This window comes from Pteropus alecto, unplaced genomic scaffold (assembly GCF_000325575.1).
Source record: "Pteropus alecto unplaced genomic scaffold, ASM32557v1 scaffold98, whole genome shotgun sequence".
NCBI lineage: Eukaryota > Metazoa > Chordata > Mammalia > Chiroptera > Pteropodidae > Pteropus > Pteropus alecto.
In genome coordinates, this window is record NW_006443570.1 from 11,609,248 (window position 1) to 11,633,454 (window position 24,207).

Genomic DNA, 24,207 nt, shown 5'->3' on the forward strand with positions numbered 1-24,207 from the left:
TTAAAAATACTTTAAAAAGGTCTTAAAATAGGAATTACAGTTTAAATTATAGAAATGTAACCATTGTATATATAAAGCTCTTTGTATGCTAGGTAGCAAAATTATTATAGCATTTAATTATTACTACTTAGATTAACTTATAGGGGTTTAGATTTTATTTTCCTTATAAGCGAGACCCTCTCTAAAATTAATTATTTGGATTCATTTCACTCGCTAATTCACTAAATGTTTATTGAGTACCTTTTATGTGCCAGGTCCTATTCCAGATCCTAAAGGTATAGTATTGAACGAAAAACCAATCTCTTCTTTCGAGAAACTAAACATTAAATGTTTCAGTCAGGTAATTTTGATAAACACTATGAGAAAAAATAAAGCAGGATAAGGGACGAGAGAATTATGAGATTAGGGCGCATAGGGAGTTTGCTATGTATTTTATAAGGTGATCAGGAAGGCTTCTTGGTAAAGTTAAGTAGAGATCTGAAAAAGTGAACGAGTGAATAATATAGATAACTGGATGAAAAGCTTTCTCATCAGAGAAATCAAAAAGTGCAGAGACAGTAAGGTAAGAGGAACATGTTTGAGGAACAACAGAGAGATTTGTGTGACTTGGAGTAAAGTGAAAGAAAGAAAACATAAGACAAGGTCAGAGGTGGCAGGGAATTAAATCAAGTAGGGCCTTATAAGCCATTGTCAGGATTTTGGATTTTTCTTCGAATTAGATGGGAAGGCAGTGGAGGGTTTTGAGCAGAGGAAGGACATGATCTGATTTACATTTTTAATGGATTACTCTGCGTGCAGAGTGGAGATGGGCATATGAAGAAAAAAGGTAGAAAAGGAAAAGCAGTTAATAGGCTGATGCAACTGGCCCAGTGAGAAAAAGTGGTGGTTTAGAGCAAGATGGTAATCTTGAAAGTAGTAAGAAGTGGTTAGGTTCTGGATATATTTTGAAGGGAAAAACTATAGGATTTGTTTATGTGGTATACGAAAAAGGAAGAGAGTCAAGGATAAATCCAAAGATTTTGACATGAGCAATTGGAAGAATGGAATTGCCATTTACTAAGATGGATAAGGCTTTGGTGAACAGCAGGCTCAAAGGGAAAATCAGGAGGTTGACACATTAAGATTGTTGCACCTCTCCAATTGGGAACAGTGAGTATGTGTGGTTGGATATGAGATCTTGAAGTTCAAAAGAGAGGTATACTGGAGATATAAATTTAAACATTATCTATAAATGATATCCATGGAACTGGCTTTACAGTTACCATTTATATATATATATTTCTTGCACTGTGGAATATTGATCTCTCGTTCTGGCCTCTTCTCTTTAAACTATGACTTTCATCCTCATTTCTTTCCTATATTTGTAAATAGAACTTGAAATTATCAGAAGACTTTTATCTGTTAGCATTGTCAATCTCATCATCTTCTGAAAATTATCTTCCCAATCTACAAATGGATATTTAAATGAAGAATATCTAGCTCTTAATTGTTAGACCATTGAATATAATTTAAGAGATGGAGGCTATTCAGCAAAGATGAGAAAGGTGGCATTATGAACTTAAAATGTTAACATGTTAAACAGATATGGATTTACGACATCATTCTCAGTCATGACCTTAATGTCTGTATGTTCTTTCAGGTTCAATTTAGTTTTTCATTTTCTCTATTATAATGAAAGAAAATGTGAACTTTTAAATTATGTACTTCAAAGTTATTAGAATCATTATTACAGGAAACGTTAATGTTAAAAAAAGCTCTTCATAAAATATTAAATAGTACAACTTGCTTATTATACTTTTCTATAAAAATTAACCTTATAGTAACATGATGGTTTAAGGATATTACTTTTTCATTACAGTGAGCTAATCTATGTGTGGGATCTTCTGTTTTTTGCTCATGGGAGTCACTTTGGGAAAGTAACAGTTCAATTCTGTTAATTGATTGAGGAAACCTTTAAAAATCATCTTAGAATTGTTTCTACCACATAGTTTTTACCATACTGCTTTTGCCATTATCCACAATAATACCTTGTAGAAATAACTAAATCAGTAAAATTATGTCACATTTGCTTCCATAAACTTCTACTTCGTCTCTTAAGTGGTTGCAAGTATATTAGTTGTCTTTATGCACAATCTTTTTGCCCCTACTAGAAACCTCAAAATACCTCACAATACCATGCTACTTAATGTCTTTAGAGGCTGTACATATGCATAGTACGCTGTCAGTTATCTTCATTATGGTTGATTATTCATTACTTATTCAGGTCAAGGTACTATGCTTTGTATATCTAATCAAAATAAGTCAGTGGTTCCTATAAATACATTTTATTCAAAGAAACACCTTGTTAACTAAGGAATACACACACATGAGCACGCACACACACAGTTGATTCTCATTATTTACAATAGCACAAACACTGAATTAGTGATTACTGAACCATATTTTCCAGGGGAAATCCAAAGTTAGATTCCTATGAGCCTCTGGTCACATTTTCATCAACCAGTCAATACAACCTTGTTTTATCTGTGTTTCCGCTTAAAGATATCTATCTAATATATGTTGTTGACTCATTGAACTCATAGCCAACAGCACTCATGCCTGAATGAAGTTATTGGATATATGTATTTTCTCCATAAGGCACATCACAACTTTCTTGTGCTTAGAAGCACTAGATAGCATCTCCGCACTATGCTTGGGAACCATTTCGTACAGCAAGATCACCAACAATAAGCACAAAAAGGCAGAAAACATAGCACTAAATGGACTGTAGAAAGGATGCTTGTTTACAGTATGAAAGCTGAAACAAGAAGGCAGAATGAGTGTTGTCTTGTTTGACCTCAGCTAGGAACATATGCTTCAGGCAACTCAAATTTTTTGTCACTCTGTATATGTCCGTGAATGACTATGAAAGTAGTATTGACTTTAGAGTTACAAATAAACTTTAGTTGAGTAGGTGAATTTGCAAATACAGACTCTTTGAATAATAAGGACCAACTATATACATATATATTTATGTATTATTTTAATGAGTCTGTCTTAATTCAAAATCACAGACTATATGCAATAGAAATAGTTACACATTTTATACTAGTGAACATTTCTTGTTATCTCTATTTTTGTTGGTTCTTTTTTCATTTGGATACAGCTGCTTTATTTGGAAAGGAATGAATAATGAACCAGATAATCAGCTTTTCTATTACCTTTTAAGTTGTTCTGTGCTAAGATTTATTGAGTGCAGTAATGCACTAGGCTCTGTATCAAATATCCCTGTTTCTAAACTGCAGAAGGGAAAGTTTATACTCAGTTTATAGGATACGTGCTTATGCTAGATTTTAGTTTTGAAATATTCCATAAATATAGATTGGCATTGAAAAAATAACAAAGCAAACATCCATATACCTACCAGCCCGTTTGTCCTATTTAACTTTGTGCCATATTTGTTTAAAGGTGTTTTTTTACACTAAGCATTACAGATCCAAGTTGAAAGCCCCCTACATACCTCTTTTTAATCTTGTGCCAGCCCCTTCCCTCCCATCGTAGCCACTTTCCTGAGTTTGGTATTTCTCTTTCTCACCTAAGCCTTGTATGAGTGGATTTAAGGATGCCATGGATCCTTCAGTGTTTTTTGTTTGTTTGTTTGTTTATCAAATATATTCATTTAGTCTAGCATGTGGGATGTAAAGCATTTCTGAAAGGAGTCATCAGTCTGCCTATGTATAGGTCTTTCTAGGGAACACTTAATGAGATTGCTTTTTCTCTCCCACTCTTTCTGTTGTTTTGTTTGCAGTCCCTGAATCCAAATTATAAATTTATCTTGCAGTGTTATGATGATGAACTTCTTATTTGCGGCCACAATCAATTCTGCCATAAAGCCATCATGTTTTGCTTCCAAAAGAAAACTTTTTAGACTTTGAGAATGCAACCATTTCAATCTGTGAAGCAGAAATAACATAAATAATGAACAATGAAAAATGTATATTAAAGTATATTAGAAACATATAGATCCATATTGTGTTTAGCTGGATTACTTATACTACAAATTCATATATGCAAGAAATACAAAATTATTTTATTTCTCACAAATTAAATTAAATCTGACTTTGAATCGCCCAACATGGTAAGATGGGGATTCCTTCCAGTCATTATGGGAGCTGTGGAGAAGAATGAGGCTCTCTTCCTTTTCTTTCTTCTTCTCAACCCAAGAATCTCAGAGTCTTTTAAAGGAAAACAAAGTAGAATGGGCCCACTCATTTGCAGTTTTTCATGATTACTATTGATAAGCTTATTAAATAAATCCATGTGTTCCTTAAAGTAAGATGACATTACTGCTTTTTGGCCAGCCGTGTCCACGAGAGTCTCTGCCGATTGAGTCCTCAGGACCTAGAGTGTGGCCTCCGAAGGTGCTCCACGTAGCCCCTCTCCGCTGTGGCTTTGCCATTTCCTTGAAGCATAGCCAAGGAATAGGATGCAGGTCTCTACTATGCCTGATACTGCCGAACGTTTCCCTGTCTGGGGAAGTTGTGTTCAGGAAGTTCCTTCCCAGTCTCCCTGACAGCCCTCAAAGGCTTTGCGTTTAACTCAAGATCCCCAAAATAAAAGTTAAAAGGCAGATTATCTATGAGTAACTTCTATTTTTCACTCAGTACCTCAGGTCTTCCATAAATAATGGAGCTCAAAGACCTGGTTACCTCTTTAGAATGGGGGAGGGAAAAAAATAAACGGAGAACAGAATGCAAATTATGATTTTAATAGATTACTCTGCAACTCTTACATGTACACCCATAGACATACACATGCCACCCCATATTTCTGCCTACAGCTACTCCGAGTTCAGTTTTTATTGAGCCCTGGTAAGAAGAGGCCTTAGATTATTATAGATGAATCTATATTTATGAATAATTAAAACATGACTAATAAAATGAGCAACTTGGATATTTATCTCTTGCTGTAAAACTCAGAGTAAAGTATCCTGTTATATAGGCTTTTTTTCCTCTAGTATTTAACAGGTAAGCTAATATCTCCCAAATAAAATATATCATTATTGTGTATTTTCAATAGACATTAAGGAATAACAAAGTACCACAGATCTATAATGAGTCATGAAAACCAGATCTGATAGTATTATCATGACTTTTACTTGAATTTGCAATAATTTCAAGAACACACAGTTTCTAAGAGCTGAGATAGAGAATAAAGTTGAATATGATATATTTTTACCCTCAAGGATCTTGCAGACTAGCGAAAATACATGAGTAAATCAGTAATTATAGTGTAACAAATGAAAAAGATGCTATAAAAGTATACAACTGGAAGGAAAGGAGTCAAAGCTTTTGGAAGAGGGTAATGCTTTAAATGAGTTTTTTAGAGCCCAGTAATGGTTGTTAACTAAATGAAGAAGAAAAGAAGGGTCATCCAAGCTGAGGAAATGGCATCTATGAGTTTGTGTTATCATAAAACGATCTAACACATAGTCATGTTATATGGCTGGAACAAAGGGTGCATGGAAGGAGTAGGTTGAAGGCAAAGAGACAGCATGGGCCAAGTTAAGGTGTTTGGAGTTCTTTTGCATTCTATTCCAATAATCTTACCACAGAAGACCTCCTTAGAAAAACCTGGAAGAAAATTATTATATGTAAAGAAATACAATTTTGTCAAATTTACCTTAACTCTTATATGGGTAGTTGTAAGTTCCTATAGGGCTATCCCATGGAGGAACTATCTCTTAGCACCATAATGACGTCCAAATAAGAGTTACATTCATATTTTACTATCTTGTTCCTAATTATCTATTACTTTTTATTGAATGTAATTTAGTTCTGTTGAACCACTACTGGCAAATATGTTATTAAATAATGGAAATAATGATGTTGTTACTCAGTAGAATGGAATATGTTGAGAGGAAAAAAAGTGAAGAAAAGCAGTTAAAAGAATTATTGTTTTTTATTAAACAGCAAGATCAATTATAAACCTACATTATGAAAGTGATAAAAAATTTTAATTTTTTTATGGTGATACTGGTTAATGAAATCCAATAAGTTTTATCTGTACACTTTAGCAGCAAGGCATATATATATTTACACTGTGTGTTCACCTCCCATAGTTAGATTTCTTTCTGTCACCACCTATTTGACCCCCTTTACCCTGTTTACCTCCCCGCCTCCTCCTTCCCCTCTGGTAACCACTAGTCTATTGTCCATGTCCATGAGTCTCTGTTTGTTTGTCCTGTTCATTTGTTGCTTTTAGGTTTGTATCCCAGATATAAGTGATATCATGTGATTTTCAACTTTTTCTGTCTGGCTTATTTCACTTAGCATGATCATCTCAAGGTCCATCCATGTTGTCGCAAATGGTAGTTTTCATCTCTTCTTATGGCTGAGTAATATTCCATTGCACATATGTACCACAGCTTCTTTATCCAATCATCTATCGTAGGACACTTCGGTTGCTTCCATGTCCTGGTCGCTGTGAATAATGCTGCTCTGAACATCGGTGTGCAAATAACTTTTTGAATATGGGTTGAAATTGATAAAATTTATGTGAATACATGAGAATTATTTTGAATAATCAGCCATTCTAATTCTGAGAATTTTTTTATTTTTCATTTTAAGAATTGCTAGTGGATGAAAAGCATAAGGATAAGAACTGCTAATGGATGAAAAAAAGTAAAGATAAAGATAATAAATTTATTTAAAAGGAAAACTATATAAATTCCTCTTTCTCCAGTTTTTCATTTTAAATTGTATACTATTCTTCATGGATATTCATCTAAACTAACAATCAGAAAAACAGTTTATGCTGCCCGACATTTTTATTACTTATTCATTTCTTCCTTCATGTAATGAACATAAATTATTTGCTTACTATGTGCTAGATATTGTCCTTTGTACTGAAGATGTAGCAGTGAACAGATTAAGTCTTAGCCTTTATGGAGGACACTAGTTTGGGGGAACAGACAATAAACAAAAACAAAGATATACTGTATCGGGTAGGATGAGTTTATGGAGAAAAATGAAGGTAAAGTCACAGGAAGTACCAGTGATTGGGGAGAGGACTGCTGCACAATATAGGAATAAGGTAGAGTTGTGTCTCATGTGAAGCGAGGGTATACTCAGAGAGGAGCGTGTTGCTGTAGAGGAACATCAGATGCATAGGTCTGATATGTTTGGGTAACAGATGCCAATGCGCTTGTGAAGTAGTGAGTAATGGGGAGAGTTAGGGCTAGGACTTGGGGGTGGGGGACAGAACCAGATTATTCAGGGCCTCGGAGAGCAGTGTGAGAACTTTGACTTTCACTTTGAATGTAATGAGAAAACATTGTGTTTTGAGCAGAGTAAGACATAATTTGACATATTTGATTCTTAACTTTTTATGAAAATTTCCAAATATTCAAAACAGTTGAAAAAAAATAGTACAAGTATCCATTTGCCCACCTCTGGTTTCAGTGACCATTAACATGTTGCCTTGTTTTGTCTGTGTCTGTCTGTCTATCTGTTTGTCTCTCTGTCTACCTACCTACCTACCTACCTATCTTTGCTGAACAATTTGAAAATTACAAATATCACAACACTTCACCCCTAAAAATAAGCATATTCACTAACATAATCACAGGACCACAATTTCATCTATTGATTTAGACATCTATTAATGATTCTTGCCTGAATTTATCATTTTATTGGAGTTTGACTTACATTTTGAAAAGGTCTGTTTGGTTACAGTGTGGAAAAAAGACTGTAAGTTTATGGTAGAGGCAGATTCCAGCTATTAGACTATCACAGGGGAGATAAACTGGGGTGATAGCTGTGGTGGTGGCGATAAGTGGTCACAATCTGGATATATTTTGAAGAAAAACTCACCTGTAGCTGCAGATACAGGACTGAGAAAGAGGAGTCAAAGGGGATTTGAAGGCTGTTGTCAATTTTCGCCATTTGCTGAGATCGAGGAGATGGTAAGAGGATCAGGTTTGGGAGCTGAAAATCAGGAATTTAGCTTTAGTCATGTTAAGTTTAGAACATATATTAGACTTCCAAGTTCAGTTATTGAGTAAGCAAGAGAGAATGGAGGCCTGGAGCTCAGGTGAGACGTTCGGTCCGGAAGTAAACATTCAGCAGTCATAAGGAAGTAGTGATATTCAAAGCATGAGACAAGATCAGATCAGCTAGGGAACAAGTATAGACAGACAATGATAGAGGTTAAAGGATTGAGACCTGGGGTACTCCAGTGTTTAGAAGTCAGGAACAGGAAGAGGAACCAGCAAAGAGGACTGAGAAAAGCTTTACTATTTATTAGGAAACAGAGAGTGGTGGCATAGAAAGTGTATCAAGGAGGAAGAAAGAGATCAATTGTGTCAGATGCTGCCAGTAGGTTGAATAAAATGAAACTTGAGAAATTATCATTGGATTGGTAAGTCATGGGTGACCTTGACAAAAACAACTGCAATGAACAGTTGGTTAAAGAGAAAATGGGAAAAAAGAAATTAAAGACAGTACATATAGACAGTTAGTTCTTCCAGGGAATTTAGTTGTGTGGAGGTAGGAGTGAAATGAGAGAATAATAGTCTTTAAAAAAAGATTGGAGCTATCATAGTGTGTTTATAGAATAACCCATTAGAGAGGGAAAAGTTATGATGTATGAAAGAGTAGGGACAATTCCTAGAGTACTGTCTCTTTTGCCAAGAGTGAAGGAGATGTAAAATAGGACAAATTACGGTTGATCGATGAACATGTGGGAAGTCTCCATAAACAAAAGGCTTATTTATAAAACCAGAAGTCCCCTTTTCTGTGGGAGTTGTCTTATGTACAGCCAAGATAAACTTCTTTGTGAGTTCAACGATAGTGGAATGAAAAAAAAAGCTAAATGACATTTAAAATTCTTTATTCTCTCAGTGCTGTATGTGCTAACAATTTCACTGACATTTTAAGTCGGGCATTCCTCTTTAGAAGATATTTTGAGATAAAAGAATAATGGTATGAGAAATTTGAATTGCAGAACTATTATAATGTGAAAACTGCATTGGGTGAGAACTTACTATTGTTCAGAAAATGAGTGGCCTGAAACTAGATTCCTTTATGTCTTCTCAATCTGTTTCCTTTTCTTTTCTTGCCTTATTGCGTTAGCAAGGACTTCCAATATGATGTTGAAAAGGATTGGTGAGAGTGGACATCCTTGCCTTGTACCTGATCTTAGTGGGAAAGCTTTGAGTTTCTCACCATTAAATGTGATGTGAGATATAGTTTTTTTATAGTTATTCTTTATCATGTTGAGGAAGTTCATTTTTCTTTCTAGTTTACTGAGAGTTTTTATCATGAATGGGTGCTGAGTTTTGTCAGTTGGTTTTTCTGCATCTATTGATAAGATCATGTGATTTTTCTTTTTCAGTCTGTTGATGTGATGGATTACATTAATTGGTTTTCAAATGTTGAATCAGCATTTACATACTTACATACCTGACATAAATCTCAGTTGGTCTTGTTTATAATTATTTTTATATTTTTAAGGATTTGTTAAAATTTTATTGAGGAGCTAGGTTCTTAATCTATAGTATAAATGCCTTCCTTCTAGAAGAAAACCTACTTAAAAGCCACTTTTGTGTTCTTTTATTTAAAAAGTATTTTTGATTGATTCTGAGAGACAAAATGACTGATATTTTGAATCATGTGACCTTTTGGCAAGTTAGTTACACATTCCATGCTCTAGTTTCTTCAACTATAATAGTATCTATTTCACAGAACAGTTTCAAAGATTAAACGAGTTATTAAATGGAAAAATAGCACTAAAAATAGTATCAAAACATTGTAAGGGTTGAATAAATGTTAACTGGCTTATTTATTTATTTATTTAGCACAGGAGGAAAAGAGCACCTTTAAGTAACAAAGAAAAACGAATTTTAAAGAGCTAAGAGGTAGCACCTTTTACAGGAAAGTTTGCTAGCCATCTTTTATATTTCTGTTGTATCAGAAGTCTATTTTACAGTTTGCATTAAGATTATCTGTTTAACTAGTGTATACTTCTCAGAAGATTTTAACATTCTCAGAAGAGACCATGTCTCATTCATTTATTCATTCAGCCAGTCAACAAATATTTCAATACTAGGCACTAGGGATAAGCAGTGAAGAAAAATAATAATAATGTCTCTGCTTTCACTGAGTTTGCATTCTATTAGAGGAAGACAGACACTAAACCAAAACAAGTAAAATGATTACGTATTTTGATAAAAGCTATGATGGAGTAGCCAGGAGTGGAAGTTATGATGGGGTGGCAGAGCCCAAAACAGATCTTTAACATTTCTAGAACTAATAAACTAAGTATAGAGGATAAGAAAGTTAATAGTTGATAAAAAGTAAAATCCCACATGGTTACCACCACAGGAAACCCTCTAAATGAAATAATGTTATCATTATTGTTTACTCTAAGCCAGTCATAGTACTAAGTACTACAGCTCTGTATATTAAGTACTATATGTTAATTATGCCATTTAATTCTCACAACAGCCCTGAAAGGTAGGTAGTAGGCCCATTCTATAGAAGAATAAAAAGCTCAGGAGTTTGAGTGACTTTTTAAGGTTACATAGGGAGTAAGTATCAGAACATAGATTTTAATTCAGATTCAAAGCCAATGCTTTTAATCACGATGTAAGACCTGGCAAATTCTTCTAGACAATCAGCTAATTTGGGGGAAGGATAGTGGTGTGCCTGTGAGAAAGACCTTTTGGATTTGGGGCAGAATTAAGTCTGTTGAGGATTAAGCCTGTAAATCAGATTCACAGTGTAAAAATATTAGCCAGCAGTAAGAGAAAAGATTACTATCCTTGCTAGAAATAATTTCCCACTCTTCTGATCTATATATTATGACTATACTATCCAACCGTTTGCTCTGTTTAGTTGGGCAAGATTCTTTACCTCTTTCAACTCAAATTTCTTCACCTGGCTAGTAGAGATCATACCTGATCAAGCCTGATCAAGTGAAATACTGTGTGAGAATGACCTGTACTTTGGAATGATGTTTTAATTATCTTAATAGACTATAAACTACTTGAGGATGGTCACTAGGTTATATATCTTCTATGTCCTACAGCACAAAAAGAGATGATCCTGTGGTGTATGTTTGCAGGCACTTAATAAATAATTGGATAAACGAATGCCTCATCAGGCTTTTCACCCATTATAATAAGCTGCAGCAAGAACATGTAGGCTGGCACAGCTTTGTTAGTAATTCCCATTAGCTTGATACCTCTCAGTTTACCTGAGCTGTACAGTACCTTGGGTCTTAATTGTAATAAAACAGTTTTTGCTTCTGAGAACCATTTTAGTTCTTTTTAGCAATTTCGCCTGATGCGTAAACAGTTTGGCAGAGCCGGGATGTGATACAGTGGAAGCAGTTGGCTTGCTGACGCAAGAACACTTGAGTTTGTGATGGTTAGCTGTAGGCGCAGATGAGGTGCCATGCCAGATGCTGTACAATATTTGTTAGAAATAGGTAGATTTTAATATGACTGTCAGAATTAAAACTAGCTCTTGGACTTTGGTCTCCCAAGTTAAAATTTGAAATTAAAGAACATAATATGATTCAGCACTGTTATTGTTTAAATAATATATTCTCCTACCAAATCTGAGAAATTAGTTTTAGATACAGAGCGCTTCATGTTTAAAAATATCACTATTTTAAAGTTTATTTGGCTCTGATCATATTAACTTAAATAATTCTCTCTTCATTTCTTCTCTCTAATTTCATTGTAACACAGGAATAGAGGATCACTTTTAACTACCTTCCTATGTACTAAAAAATAGTGTAGGCCTTACTAAAGAGTGGAGTGGGCTTTAGGACCAGATGAAATAAGCACTAAACTACATGATTGTAAAGGATGGTTTGGAAGCTGTTCTATAATATAAGTACTTCAACTGGTTAATAATATCTAAAATTACAGCACCAGAGGTTTGTTCTTTGGTTTAAAGTTTTGTTCTTGTTAAGATGCATGTATCCCTGAAGGATTTTTTAAATCTGTTTTTAATAGGAAGTAATCCGTTCACTCAGCAACTACTTATTGAGTGCCTACTATATACTAGGCATTGTACTAGGTGCTGATAAAGCAGTGAACAAAACTTACTGCACCCCTGCGGAGGACAGGAGGGAGACAGACAATGTATTCAGAAATAAGTAATAAGAAAGAAAGTAAGGAGCTTTTTAAGTATGTGTATATGTGTGTGTGTGTGTGTATACACATACATATGGAGTGGATAAGCAAAGTCCTCTTTTATAATGCTACATTTGACAGAGACTTGAAGGAAGTGAGGGGTTTGAGCCATATGAATATCTGAAGAAAGATCATTTCAGGCAGAGGAAATGATACATAGTATAAAGGGCCTGAAGTGAGTGCGTGACTGATATATTTAAAGAAAAACAAGGAGGCCAGTATGGCTAGAGTGGATTGAGGGAAGAGGAGAATTGTAGGAGATGGTCAGCAAGGTAATGAATGAGTTTATAAGAATGTAGCCTTGAGCAGATTTTTAAAAAACAAACTTTTGTTTTGAATAATTTTAGATTTATAGGAAGCTGCTAAGATAATATTTCCTGCCTACCTCTTACCCAGTTTCCTCTGATGTTAACATCTTACATTACCATGGTACCTTTGACAAAACTAGGAAACCAGCATTGATTCATTACTATTAACTAAACTCCAGACTTAATTTGGATTTTGCAGTTTTTCTCCTAATGTCCTTTTTCTGTTCTAGGATGCAGTCCAGGATACCACATTTAATCATCATATCTCCTCGGTCTCTTCTGGTCTGTGACAGTTTCTCAGTCTTTCCTTGTTTTCTATGACCTTGATAGTCCTAAGGACCTCTAGCTGGGTCTTTTATAGAATGTTCTTCAATTCAGGTTTATCTGATAATGTTTTCCAAATGACTAGACTGGGGTTATACATTTTTAAGAAGAAATCACAGAAGTGAAGTGCCTTTTTCCAGGAGGTAGAGTTCGTCCCATCCCCACCCTAAGGACTGACTCATTTCTAAATTAAAGAGTATAGACAAACCTGGCAAACACTTGTCTTAAACAAGCGATCACAGTTAATATTACCAGTGAAAAGTCAAGTTGAGCGGATGTGATGAATTGAACAGATTTTGCTATAGAGAAAACACGTGAACAATACCTGATTTTTGAGAAAGCATTGTCCACTTTGTGATTTTTGATAGACTGTATTTACTCACTAAAAAGTATACACAATCTGTGGCAAAGTTAATTTAAGTCTAGATTTTTGACATTTCTCCTAATCTTCCACAATTATTCACTACTTAGCATTATTTTGTGGTGTGTGTGTGTGTGTGTGTGAGAGAGAGAGAGAGAGAGAGAGAGAGAGAGGGAGAGAAGAGCGGAGAGAAGGGAGAAGGGAGAGATGGGAGGGGAGAGGGAAGAGAGGAGAGAAGAAAGGGAGGTTGGCTTTGTGGAGAGAAGGGCGAAGGGAGAGATGGGAGGGGAGAGAGAAGAGAGGAGAGAAGAAAGGGAGGTTGGCTTTGTTTTTTGTTCTTGTTTTTATACTTACGCGCAAGTGTACCATATCAGTAGCTGCAGTGACCAAAGACTATGTTGAATCACATGTGATCAATAGCTTGTTAATTTGTAAAAGTCCTGAATTTCACATCTTTATAACTCTCATTCAACTTGGAGTTGGCTGTATTGAACCCTATTATTATATCCCAAATAGTTTTAGTTTTGTTGCACATTTAAGGGACTTTTAAAATGTTTATCTCTATTAAAATGCAATATGAAGTGGAATTAATTTTAGATTAGTAGATTGAAGATCTGTGTTCTAGATCCTGCGCTATTACCTATATGACCATTTCACTAAACTAATTTTTTACATCTATAAAATGAGTATAATTCAATCTTATCTTTAGCTATGCCTTCTATATACATTCTCAGAGGTGCTCCATTTAAATAGTTTGGGAAAAAATAGTTTCAAGCAAAATATGCCAATTAAGCAACTATCAGCTGCTCCTTACAGGTCATTGTAAGGGTTAAGCGAAGTCATGTACATAAAGACAGTGCCCAGCACATAATAAATTCTCAATACATAGAAAATAGCTAATAACAGAATTTTCAATTGCCCTATTTTCTTGTTTCTGTTTAAATATTCAGCTAAGCCTTATTCATTCTTTATAAACCTTTAATATTTCCATATCATTAAAGAAATTCCAACCAAAGCTAATTTAATCAGTTGTTAGTGATACTATAGAGAGAATTCGTACCTGCAAACTGAGGGTTGACTAGATGATTTCTATGGTTCCTTTTATGATTTTACATTTTAATACCTATTGTACCTACCTCACGAGGTTTGACAAGATATAACCAAAATATTATATGTTGAAAACCTTTTATAAACATAAAATACCATACAAATATGTGATACTATATACCACTAGAGATTCCTACTGTATCTAAAGAAACCATCTATATTCACTGGAAATTAAAAGGTACATCTGATGGGTGAGAATTTTTTTCACATCAGACCCAGGGTTTATTATTATTATAATTGTTGCTATTGTTGTCTATTTGTTTATGTTTATTTTCCTAGATAGGGGATTATAGCACTTTTTAAATATAACGTACATTCTCCTATTTCTTTCAGTCTATTTACTTCTGTGACAGTTTTTCTTAAGGTGATGCCCAGAGGTGTTTCTATGGTTAAGGTTATATATAATTCAGCATTTCCATTAAGGAAACATCTTTTCAAAAAACATTTTAAAATAAAAAATAGCTCGCTGCAATCAGATTTGCTCAGCTTGATAACCCACTACTATTCATTGAACTGAAGTAGCATAGAACCTCTGTTATGGTGACTTTAGGAGGGAAGCCAAAACTGGAAAGTAAAATGGTTTTGAACCCTTCTATGCTGTCTACTGCACATTATTTCTTCTCATTATAAGAATAATACATACTTTGTACTGTTACGGTTCTTCTGCAAAAAAAGAAAATGTGTTATGACCCATTTTTTTTTTTTTAAGTATTTTTAGTTTTCATTTATTGATCCTACCAGGTCATTTCAAAAGCCAATTGTAATTTTATTCTCTGGTTCCTTAAGGAGTAGCATTTAAAGAAAAGTGTGATTACTCTATCCTTAGCCTGAATTTTATTTTACCACTATGAGCAAATGCATTTTCCTATATATTTTTCATATAATTCATGAAAATAGTTTCTCAGACCTTTCTCAGTATCAAAAACCAGATTGAGATTTTCATTTTGTCCCTAGTTGCTGTATTTTGTTACTTCCCCATCAACATTTCTATTTCTTTTTTTTTTTTTCTTTTTTTCTTCTCTAGTTTATTTTCTGAATTTAACAGTGGGAAATCCATTTGACTGTGCTCACAGCAGGTAGTAAGTACCATGGTAGTCACTGGATTGGTTTCTTTGGATAGTTAAAAGAATAACAGGATAATTAAGCTTTTCTGAAGCTGCCAACTGTATTGGGGGTTTGGAACATATTTAAGGCTTATTTAAAAATAGTTCCTTCAGAAATTGAACTATTTAACTGGTAGAATTCCTAAGGGCATATTCCTTTCTCAGGTAGAGATTATTTAAATAACTGGAATTTGTGTCAAGTAGAAGAAAATCCTTTCATGTAAGGCTAGATTTAATGCTATACTATCTCATTGTGATTTATAATATTTAATTTCTGACTTTTAGTGGAGTGCTTTTTACCTATCATAAATTTCCTGAAATAGGTTTTTACAAACAACACATACTTTAAAAATGCAGGTTTATAAAAACTGAATAAGAAACATTTATTCAGATATTTTCAAAGATTCAAATTCAGCCATGATCTTTGCTTCTTGAACCAAAATCTAAATCTGCATAAAATACACAAAGGACATAATTTTTCTGAGCCATTTATAAAGTCTAAATGTTATCTAAATAAACTGAGATGTTGGTATCTTTAAGACCCCAGGCATTCTAACTAAACCATAAATGAGAGCAGAGCTATCACTACCCCTAGTCAACATAGTATTGCCCGCTTGTACCAATTCTTTTCAATATAACACTGGACATTCTAGTCAGAGCAATTAGGCAAAAAATAAAAAAATAAAAGGCATCCAAATTGGAAAAGAAGTAAAATGATCTGTTTGCAGATGATATGAGCTTGAATGTAGAAAACTCTAAATATTCCACACATACACACATAAAAAAAAAAACAAAAAACTGTTAGAACTAATAAATGAATTCTACAGAGTAGCAGGATACAAAGCCAAGACATAAAAATCAGTTGTATTTTCATACACGAACAATGAATCTGAAAAAGAAATTACAAAAACAAAAAACAATTCCATTTACAATAGTATCAAAAAGAATAAAATACTTAGGAATTAATCAAAGAAGTCAAAAAACTTCTTTAGTGAACTACAAAACATTGCTAAAAGAAGTTAAAGAAGACATATAAATGGAAGGTAACCCATATTCATGGATTGGAATATGTAATATTGTTAAGATGTCAGTACTACCCAAAGCAAAATACAGATTCAATGCAATCTCTATCAAAATCCCAATTTTTTTTTTTTGCAGAAACAAAAACCTATTCTAAAATTCAGATGGAATGTCAAAGGACACCAAATAACCAAAGCAATCCTAAAAAAGAACAAAACCAGAGGACTCACAATTCCTGATTTTAAAATGTACTGTAATGCTACAGTAATCAAAATACTGTGGTGTTTTCATAAAGACAGACTTATAGACCAATGGAATCGAATAGAGAGCCCAGAAATTAACCCTCACGTGTGTGGTCAAATTATTTTTGACAAAGGTGCCAATACCATTCAGTAGGCAAAGGACAGCCTTTTCAGCAAATGGTGCTGGGGAAACTGGATATCCACATACAAAACAAAATGAGGTTGGTTGCTTACCTAATACCTAACATATAAAAGTACACTCAAAATGGATCAAAGACCTAAATATAAGACCTAAAACAGTAAAACTCAGAAAAGAAAACCTTAAAGCAAAAGCTTTATGACACTGGATTTTACAGTGATTTTTTTGAATATGACACCAAAGGCACAAGCAACAAAAGAAACAATAGACAATTGAACCTCATGAAATTTAAAAAATTTTGCATCAAAATAACACTATTAATAGAGTAAAAGGCAACCCACAGAATGGAAGAAAATATTTGTAAATTATATCTGATAAGGGAATAATATCCAGAATATGTAGAGAGCTCCTAAAACTCAACAACAGAAAAACAAACCCAATTCAAAAATTGGCAGTTGAATAGACATTTCTTCAAAGAAGATATAGAAATCACCAATGAGCACATGAAAAAATGCTAAACATCATTAATCATTAAAGAAATGCAAACCAAAACTACAATGAGATACCACCTCACACCCATTAGGATGGCTACTATCAATTAGGATACCCATTAGGATGGTGAGGAAATGGAGAAATTGGAACCCCATGCAGTGTTCATAGCAATGTAAAATGGTGCTGCTGCTGTGGAAAACAGTATGGGAGTTCCTCCAAAAATTAAAAATAGAATTACCATATGAAATAACAATTCCACTTCTGGGTATATAACCAAAAGAATCGAAAGTGAGGTCTCAAAGAGATATTTGTGCACCATATTCCTGACAGCATATTTCACAACAGTTAAAATGTGAAAGTAACCCAAGTGTGCATCGACAGATGAATGAAGAGGCAACATTTGGTATATACATACAATGGAATATTGTTCAGTCTTAAAAAGGAATGAAATTCTGACACATGCTGCTATAGGAAGGAACCTCCAGTCTTAAAAAGAAAGATACTGTATGATTTCATTTAAAGATACTACAGGATTTCATTTACGTGAGGTAAAAAGTAGACAAAGTAGAATGGTGGTCGCCAAGGGCTGGGAGGTGGAGTGCAGCTTCATTTAATGAGTATAGAGTTTCAGTTCTGCAAGGTGAGTTCTGGAGACGAATGTTGGTGATGGTCGCACAACATTATTAATGTATTTAATGCCACTGAACTGTACACTTAAAATGGTAAATGTGTGTATTTTACCACAATAAAAGAAAAATTTTAAAGAGATGATGGGAATGGAGAAAGTGGAGACAGCAAGCACAGATTTCTTTTTCCAGTTTGGTTGTAATGGGCAGCAGAGAAGTGAGATGTTGGCTGGGGAAGTGAAATGCTGGTCAACAAACTTGGATTTTAACATTGGAGATACTTTATGTTGTCGATAATGACTTATACAGGGAAAATTGAGAGAAAAGACAATCTCAGGAGTGAGATTCTTGGTTGTCGATAGGGGATGGAATGTAGTAGGTAAGTGGGGGAGATGGCCTTAGAAGGAGCATGGACAATTTTACCATTGTAATAGGAAAAAGAGATAGTTTGTGGTTACAGATGCACATAGTTTGGGAGATTTGGGGATGGGTGCTTACGTGAGTTCTAATCATTTCTGTTTTCTCAATGAGAATTAGGAGAGGGAAGGAGGAGGGAGTACACTGATTAAGACAAAACGTATAAGTTATTAAACAACACTCAAGGCACTATTAAAGTTATAGGTCATGAATTAAAGGAAGAAAAGTCAGTGTGTTTGAGTTTTACTTTGATCATACTCAGCTGTTTGAGTGACGGCTGGAGTAAGGAGGGAGTTGGAGTTAACCAGGATTTTACAAAGTGGCAGAGGGATGAGAGGTTTGAGAGTTTATGCAAGGGAGCGATTATAGTGATGGACCAGGGAAGGAAAGTAGTAAAGATTGTAAGGAAAATGTGCTAAAGTTTTTGGTGGAGTTAAATTGTTGAAATCCGTGTTCCACAGGGAGTGAGTTGCAGAGATAGGAATTGGTAGGTGGAGAGTGAGATGCCTGAAATGGGTATTTTGAAGGTTATTTCATTATTAGTAATGACATGGCCTAGAGGATGATCACGGGACTGAAGTGGAGGACAAAATCACTGGAGTTAAGGAGGTCAAAGAACTGAGTTATCTGAGTGTTGGAAGGATCATCTGTGTAGATATTGAAATCACGAAGATTTTAAGAGTTGTGGTGGAAAGTGAGAGGAAGGCTGGTGCTGAAATATTTGAGTAAGAGGCCAGGTAATGTGAAAGACTCTAATGGTCATGGGTAATGAATGAAAGAGCCTGATAGTGTAAGTTTTAAAGGATTTTTAGGGAGAAAGTAGGTGGCAGTGAGGAACAAGGAAAGAACCTAACCTACCCAAGTCCAGGTGATCTAAGGGATGGAAAAGAAAACTTACATTCCTGAGAGCGCTCCAAGGAAAACAGTGACTTCAAGGAAGTCAACTATTGGTTAATGTAAGAAGATGAAAGGAATGGGATGACCAGAGAAGCTGAGTGTAGGTTTGTTAATGACAGACGAGTTCCAGAGAGCACAGTGGAAAGGCTGGGGAGGTTGGAGAGGAGGGAGGTGAGTCTGGATCAGTTTAAGGGACAAACAGAGCTTAACAGAGACGAGAGTCTGTGATATAAGAGATTGCCTGGGAGATGTTGGCTTCTTGTGGTGACTGAGCTATAAGGCATGATTGGATTCTTAAAGGAAATGACTCTCAACCTAGAACTACTAAATAGCTCATGTAATAAAAACTGCTAGGTTTCCTGGTTATGCCGCTGCCTTATATATTTTATTTTTTAAACGTAATACTGTGTTATGATTAAAAATTCAAATAATACAGAAAAGTGAAAGTATAAAATTAAAGTCCCCTAACTTTTTATTCCTACTGCCCAAAAGTAATTGCTGTCCACTTATTTAGAAGTATGTATACATGTCAACATCTAAATCCACTTTAAAATACTAACACTGTTCTCTTGACCTGCTTCTTTCTCTTAATATATCTTGGACATCTCTCTGCAATAGAATATATAGATGTACCTTATTCTTTTTAATGGCTGCATTTTTTTTATTATTTTTTTATTTTGTATTCCATTGTATTTAACCAGTGCCCTATTGTTGGGACATTTGGATTGTTTTTAGGTTTTTGCTGCAATGAATATCTTTAAATATGTCTTGAAGTACTTTTATAGCTATAACAATAGGATGAATTTCTAATGCTAGGTTGAAAGATACGTGTATTTAAAAAATATTAGATACACCCAAATTGCTCTTCAAAATGTTTTCATCAGTTCATACCGTCATCAGCAGTGTATGGAGTATCAGTTTTTCTATACTCTTCCTCCCTCCTTCCCCCAATGGGGTAGCACATGGTAATTTTATATAAGTGGTTTATGTTAATTGAAATATAAAGTATTCTAATTGACTTATTGGTTGTCTCTGGTGAACAGAACTAAAGGAGGAGGGAAGAGTACTGCTGCTTTTTATTTTAAGTCCTTTTATTTATTTATTATTTTTTATATACCTAAAAATACATTTAGATATGTTTACATATTATGTATATATTATGGGTTTTATATATACTATCTTAAAGTTATAGTAAAGAAACACAATCAAATATTAACGTAATACCCTTGGAGCCCACAACCAATTAATTGTGCTGCCAGATTATTTTTGTGCGGTTGTGTTCCTCTCCTAATAAATTTTGCCATTTCTATGTAATTGAAGAGTAGCTTGAGATTTTAGGAGAAGCTGATTTTTTTAAAAACTGTTACCATTTACACGGCATTTATAGAAATTGGATTATCTTAACTACAATATAACAATAACCAAATAGAGGTAAAAAGCTAGACGTCAAGATTGCAACAGTACCTACAACTTCAGATTTAAAGTGTTTGAGTTAATTAAAACAAACTCATTTTCTAACAGAATTGACTGTATAATATGTAAATGTTATAAACTCAAATGTATAAAATAAATGTGTATTTAAAACAATTTATTTAAATTGTAAGATGAAAAATAAAACTTCATTTTTTAAAATGTAGACTGACATTGAAACAGACTTTGTGCTTTTTAATGTCTTAAGTTACAAATTAGTTTTTCAAACTTGTAATAAGTAGCTTTGCTTTCAAATATATTCATTTTTATACTACAGAGATGTTTTACTGACTTTTAAACTAGTTATACAGCATTTTCAGTCTTTTGGCCTCTTGCAGCTACCTTTACAAAAATAGTTAAATAATGGAGTACTTGGTGAAGTGTTTGAATTGGTTTCTTCACCATTCTCAGTTTCCCAAAATAGATACATCAGGTGCTTTTGTTACTATAACAGTGTCACCTCAAATAAATTAATTCTTGGTTTAACATTGAGTAATACTTTTCTATCTTTAGAAGTCTCTCACATATATCATTCATCAAGGTTATACTTTGAAGGATCATCTTATAGTTTGATGGTAAACAGCTAAGGTTAGAGTATGGAACACAGATATACAGACAGGCTAGACAGGAATGTTAAGGGTATTGTAATTCATGGATGTGTGTATTGAAGTACAGTATGATTAAAAGACTTATTCTCTTGAATCCTAGGTCAGTGCTCTTTCCAATCTGAATAGTTCCTGCTCTCATTTGCCTTCCTGCTAGAGCTGCCATTAAAATTAGTGAAGTCCAGGGTCTTAAAGAAGTCAGGAGCTAAAAGAAAAAAAGTTGGATAAATACCAAATTTTAATGTGATAGTACCCTACACCATTAGTGTTATGCTATATTATTTTCATAGAGCTACATTAACAAAGTTTCACAGACTTGGTAGCTTAATCAATGGATTTTTTTTCCCTCACAGTTTAAAAGCCTAAGATGTCAGCAGGGCTAGTTTCTATGGAGACCTTTCTCCTTGGCTTAGAGATGGCTTTCTTCTCCCTGTATCTTCAAATGGTGTTCCTGTATGTGTCCAAATTCCCGCTTATAAGGACACAAGTCATATAGGGTTAGGCCCACCTTTCTAACTTACCTTTTTAAAGACCTTGTCTTCAAACACAGTCACATTATAAGATACAAGGAGTTAGGACTTCAACATATGACTTTTGATAGAACAAGTTAGCCCATAACATATACAAATACTGATACTAATTCTTTAGGTAAAATTTGGCCCAAGTTTCTGTTTTGTTTTTAAACTATTTTACAGTGCTTGCAGTGCTAAGGGAACTAAAAGTGAAAATTCCTAAAGGTGGATTGAGGCCTCTTCCATTGACTTACCATGAATATAACTTTGTAGAAAGCATTTTTAAGAATAGTCTGTGTTTGTTGAAAGAAAAAAGGCTATTTTTTTTTTAAACTGAAGGCCATATGAAGTATGCTCTCTTTGTAAGGCTATAACGATGAAAATAGTACATCTTTTTGGTGGAACCAGTTTTAGGTATACATACTTTTTAATTTCACTTATCCTCAGAAATTTTCCTTTACTATATCCATACAAATTTTCCTTTACTATATCATTGCCCTCTGACAATGAATCTACTAGTTTAATAGTTTTATATATATTTGTAATTCTATAACATTTCTTGACACATATTGCTATTGCCAAGTTCCATGATTAAACATTTAACTTGTTTAGGTCATATTTTCCCTTAATATGACCACCTGAAGCAGTTTGTTTTCATGAAACGATTATTCTCTATTAGGTTTTCTATCACTTTAGAATCCATTCATGACATAAATGGATATTTCTGCTTTAAACCTAAGATTATTTAGGTATTGAGTATCAAGATATTGTCAGGGTTATCAGATATTAATTAATGTGTGACTTGTTTTTCTATGTACTTTGAAATATCAAATTTATATGACTGTGCCCATTAATATAAGTAATAAAAGATTATCACTTTACAATTTGTCTGCTTTTTAAAGTAGAATTGCTTTATCTGGCAGATACAATCAGAAACCAAAAAAAAAAGCCTCTTACAGTGAAAAATTTTACTATTCAGATTAGAAGCATCCTGATACTGCTATCAGAACTATTTGATATCTAAAATTATATTTATTATGTATTGTTATATTACTATTATCTCAACTCTTAAAAAGAGATTTGACTGCAAATTAAAATCATAAGATACTACTACATATCCACCAGAATTGATAAAATTAAAAAGACTGACAACACCAAATGCTGGTGAAGATGTTGAACAACCAGAACTCTATGTATTGTCAATGGGCATGTAAAAATGGTATCATCACTTTGGGAAAAGGCCTACAGTTTCTTATAATACTAAATATACACCTACCCTACGACCCAGCAGTTCTGTTTCTTTTTAGGTGTTTACCCAAGAGAAATGAAAATACATGTCTACAAAATGACTCATGCAAGAATGTTTATAGCCGCTTTATTCATCATAGCCAAAAACTGGGTACAGCTCATCTGTCCACCAACAGAAGAATAAATAAACTCTAATTTGGAAAACTACTCAGCAATAAGAAAGAAGTAGACTCTATGAAAAAGTGTAGATAAATCTCAAAATCATTTGACTGAGTTAAAGAAGCCTTACAGGAGTATATAGACACTTCTGAAAAACATAATAAGGTACATGGAGGGGAAAACTGAGAACAAAATGAAATGGAAATTCACCAAGTATTTAAAAGGGATGGACAGCCATTGTTAGATGTGGTATATGGATAAAGGAGAATAATTTTTGTCCCTGAAGAATCAAACTCAAATAATAGAATATAACATTTAAGGATGTTTTTCAAGGAAACTATTCAGAAACAAATGCAGACTTGAATCTATAGATCGAGAAGGCACATCACGAGCCAGGAAAAATTTACATAGAACAATTAATATTAAGGTACAATCTAGGAATGTTATTGGACTGCAAGAACTTTTTAATGGCTCCAGAGAAAAAGAATAAATATATGGCAGGGGGAGGGGAAGAGTAGGATTCAGATTGGCTTCAGAATTCCTAGAAAAGTTCAGTGCCAGAAGACTGGGGAGCAATATGCATAAAATCCTCGAGGACAAAGAGCATGACCCAAGAATTTTTATCTAGCCAAACTGTTGTTCAGGTGAAGAGGAACAGACATTTTTGAACATGTAAGAACTCAGAAAATTAATCTGCCTGATCTCTTCTTGAAAAACTAGTAGAGGACATGCTTTAGCTAACCAAATGAGAAAGAAAATATAGCAAAAGACCTGATGGGTGTGTTGAATCCATAGGATTAATACGGAGCTTACTATTCTGGGAAAGAATTTATATGTTATAAACTCTGACAGTGTGGATATTGTTTGACTCAAAAGAATTGAGGGGATAAATGAGAGATAGTAGAAGATGATAAAACTACAGGAAGATGTACTGTAGCAAAATCTGAAAATCAAGTTAATAAATCAAGAAAAAAAAACATGGCGTCTAGG

General features: G+C 34.0%; 2 protein-coding genes across 6 annotated transcripts in view; one reads left to right on the top strand and one right to left on the bottom strand.

Annotated features, from left to right (window-relative positions):
- The window catches only part of PPM1E (protein phosphatase, Mg2+/Mn2+ dependent 1E), a 121,655-nt gene that overhangs the window by 65,194 nt on the left and 32,254 nt on the right, over nucleotides 1-24,207 (top strand). The gene's annotated exons all lie outside the window — the stretch shown is intronic.
- TRIM37 (tripartite motif containing 37) overlaps nucleotides 7,940-24,207 on the bottom strand; it is a 153,932-nt gene continuing 137,664 nt past the window's right edge. For all 5 annotated transcript variants that reach the window (XM_025041817.1, XM_025041820.1, XM_025041818.1 and 2 more), the window contains one exon: nucleotides 7,940-7,967. In XM_025041817.1, coding sequence (XP_024897585.1) covers nucleotides 7,955-7,967 — 13 coding nt within the window. In that variant the 3' untranslated portion in view covers nucleotides 7,940-7,954. The remainder of the gene's footprint in view (nucleotides 7,968-24,207) is intronic.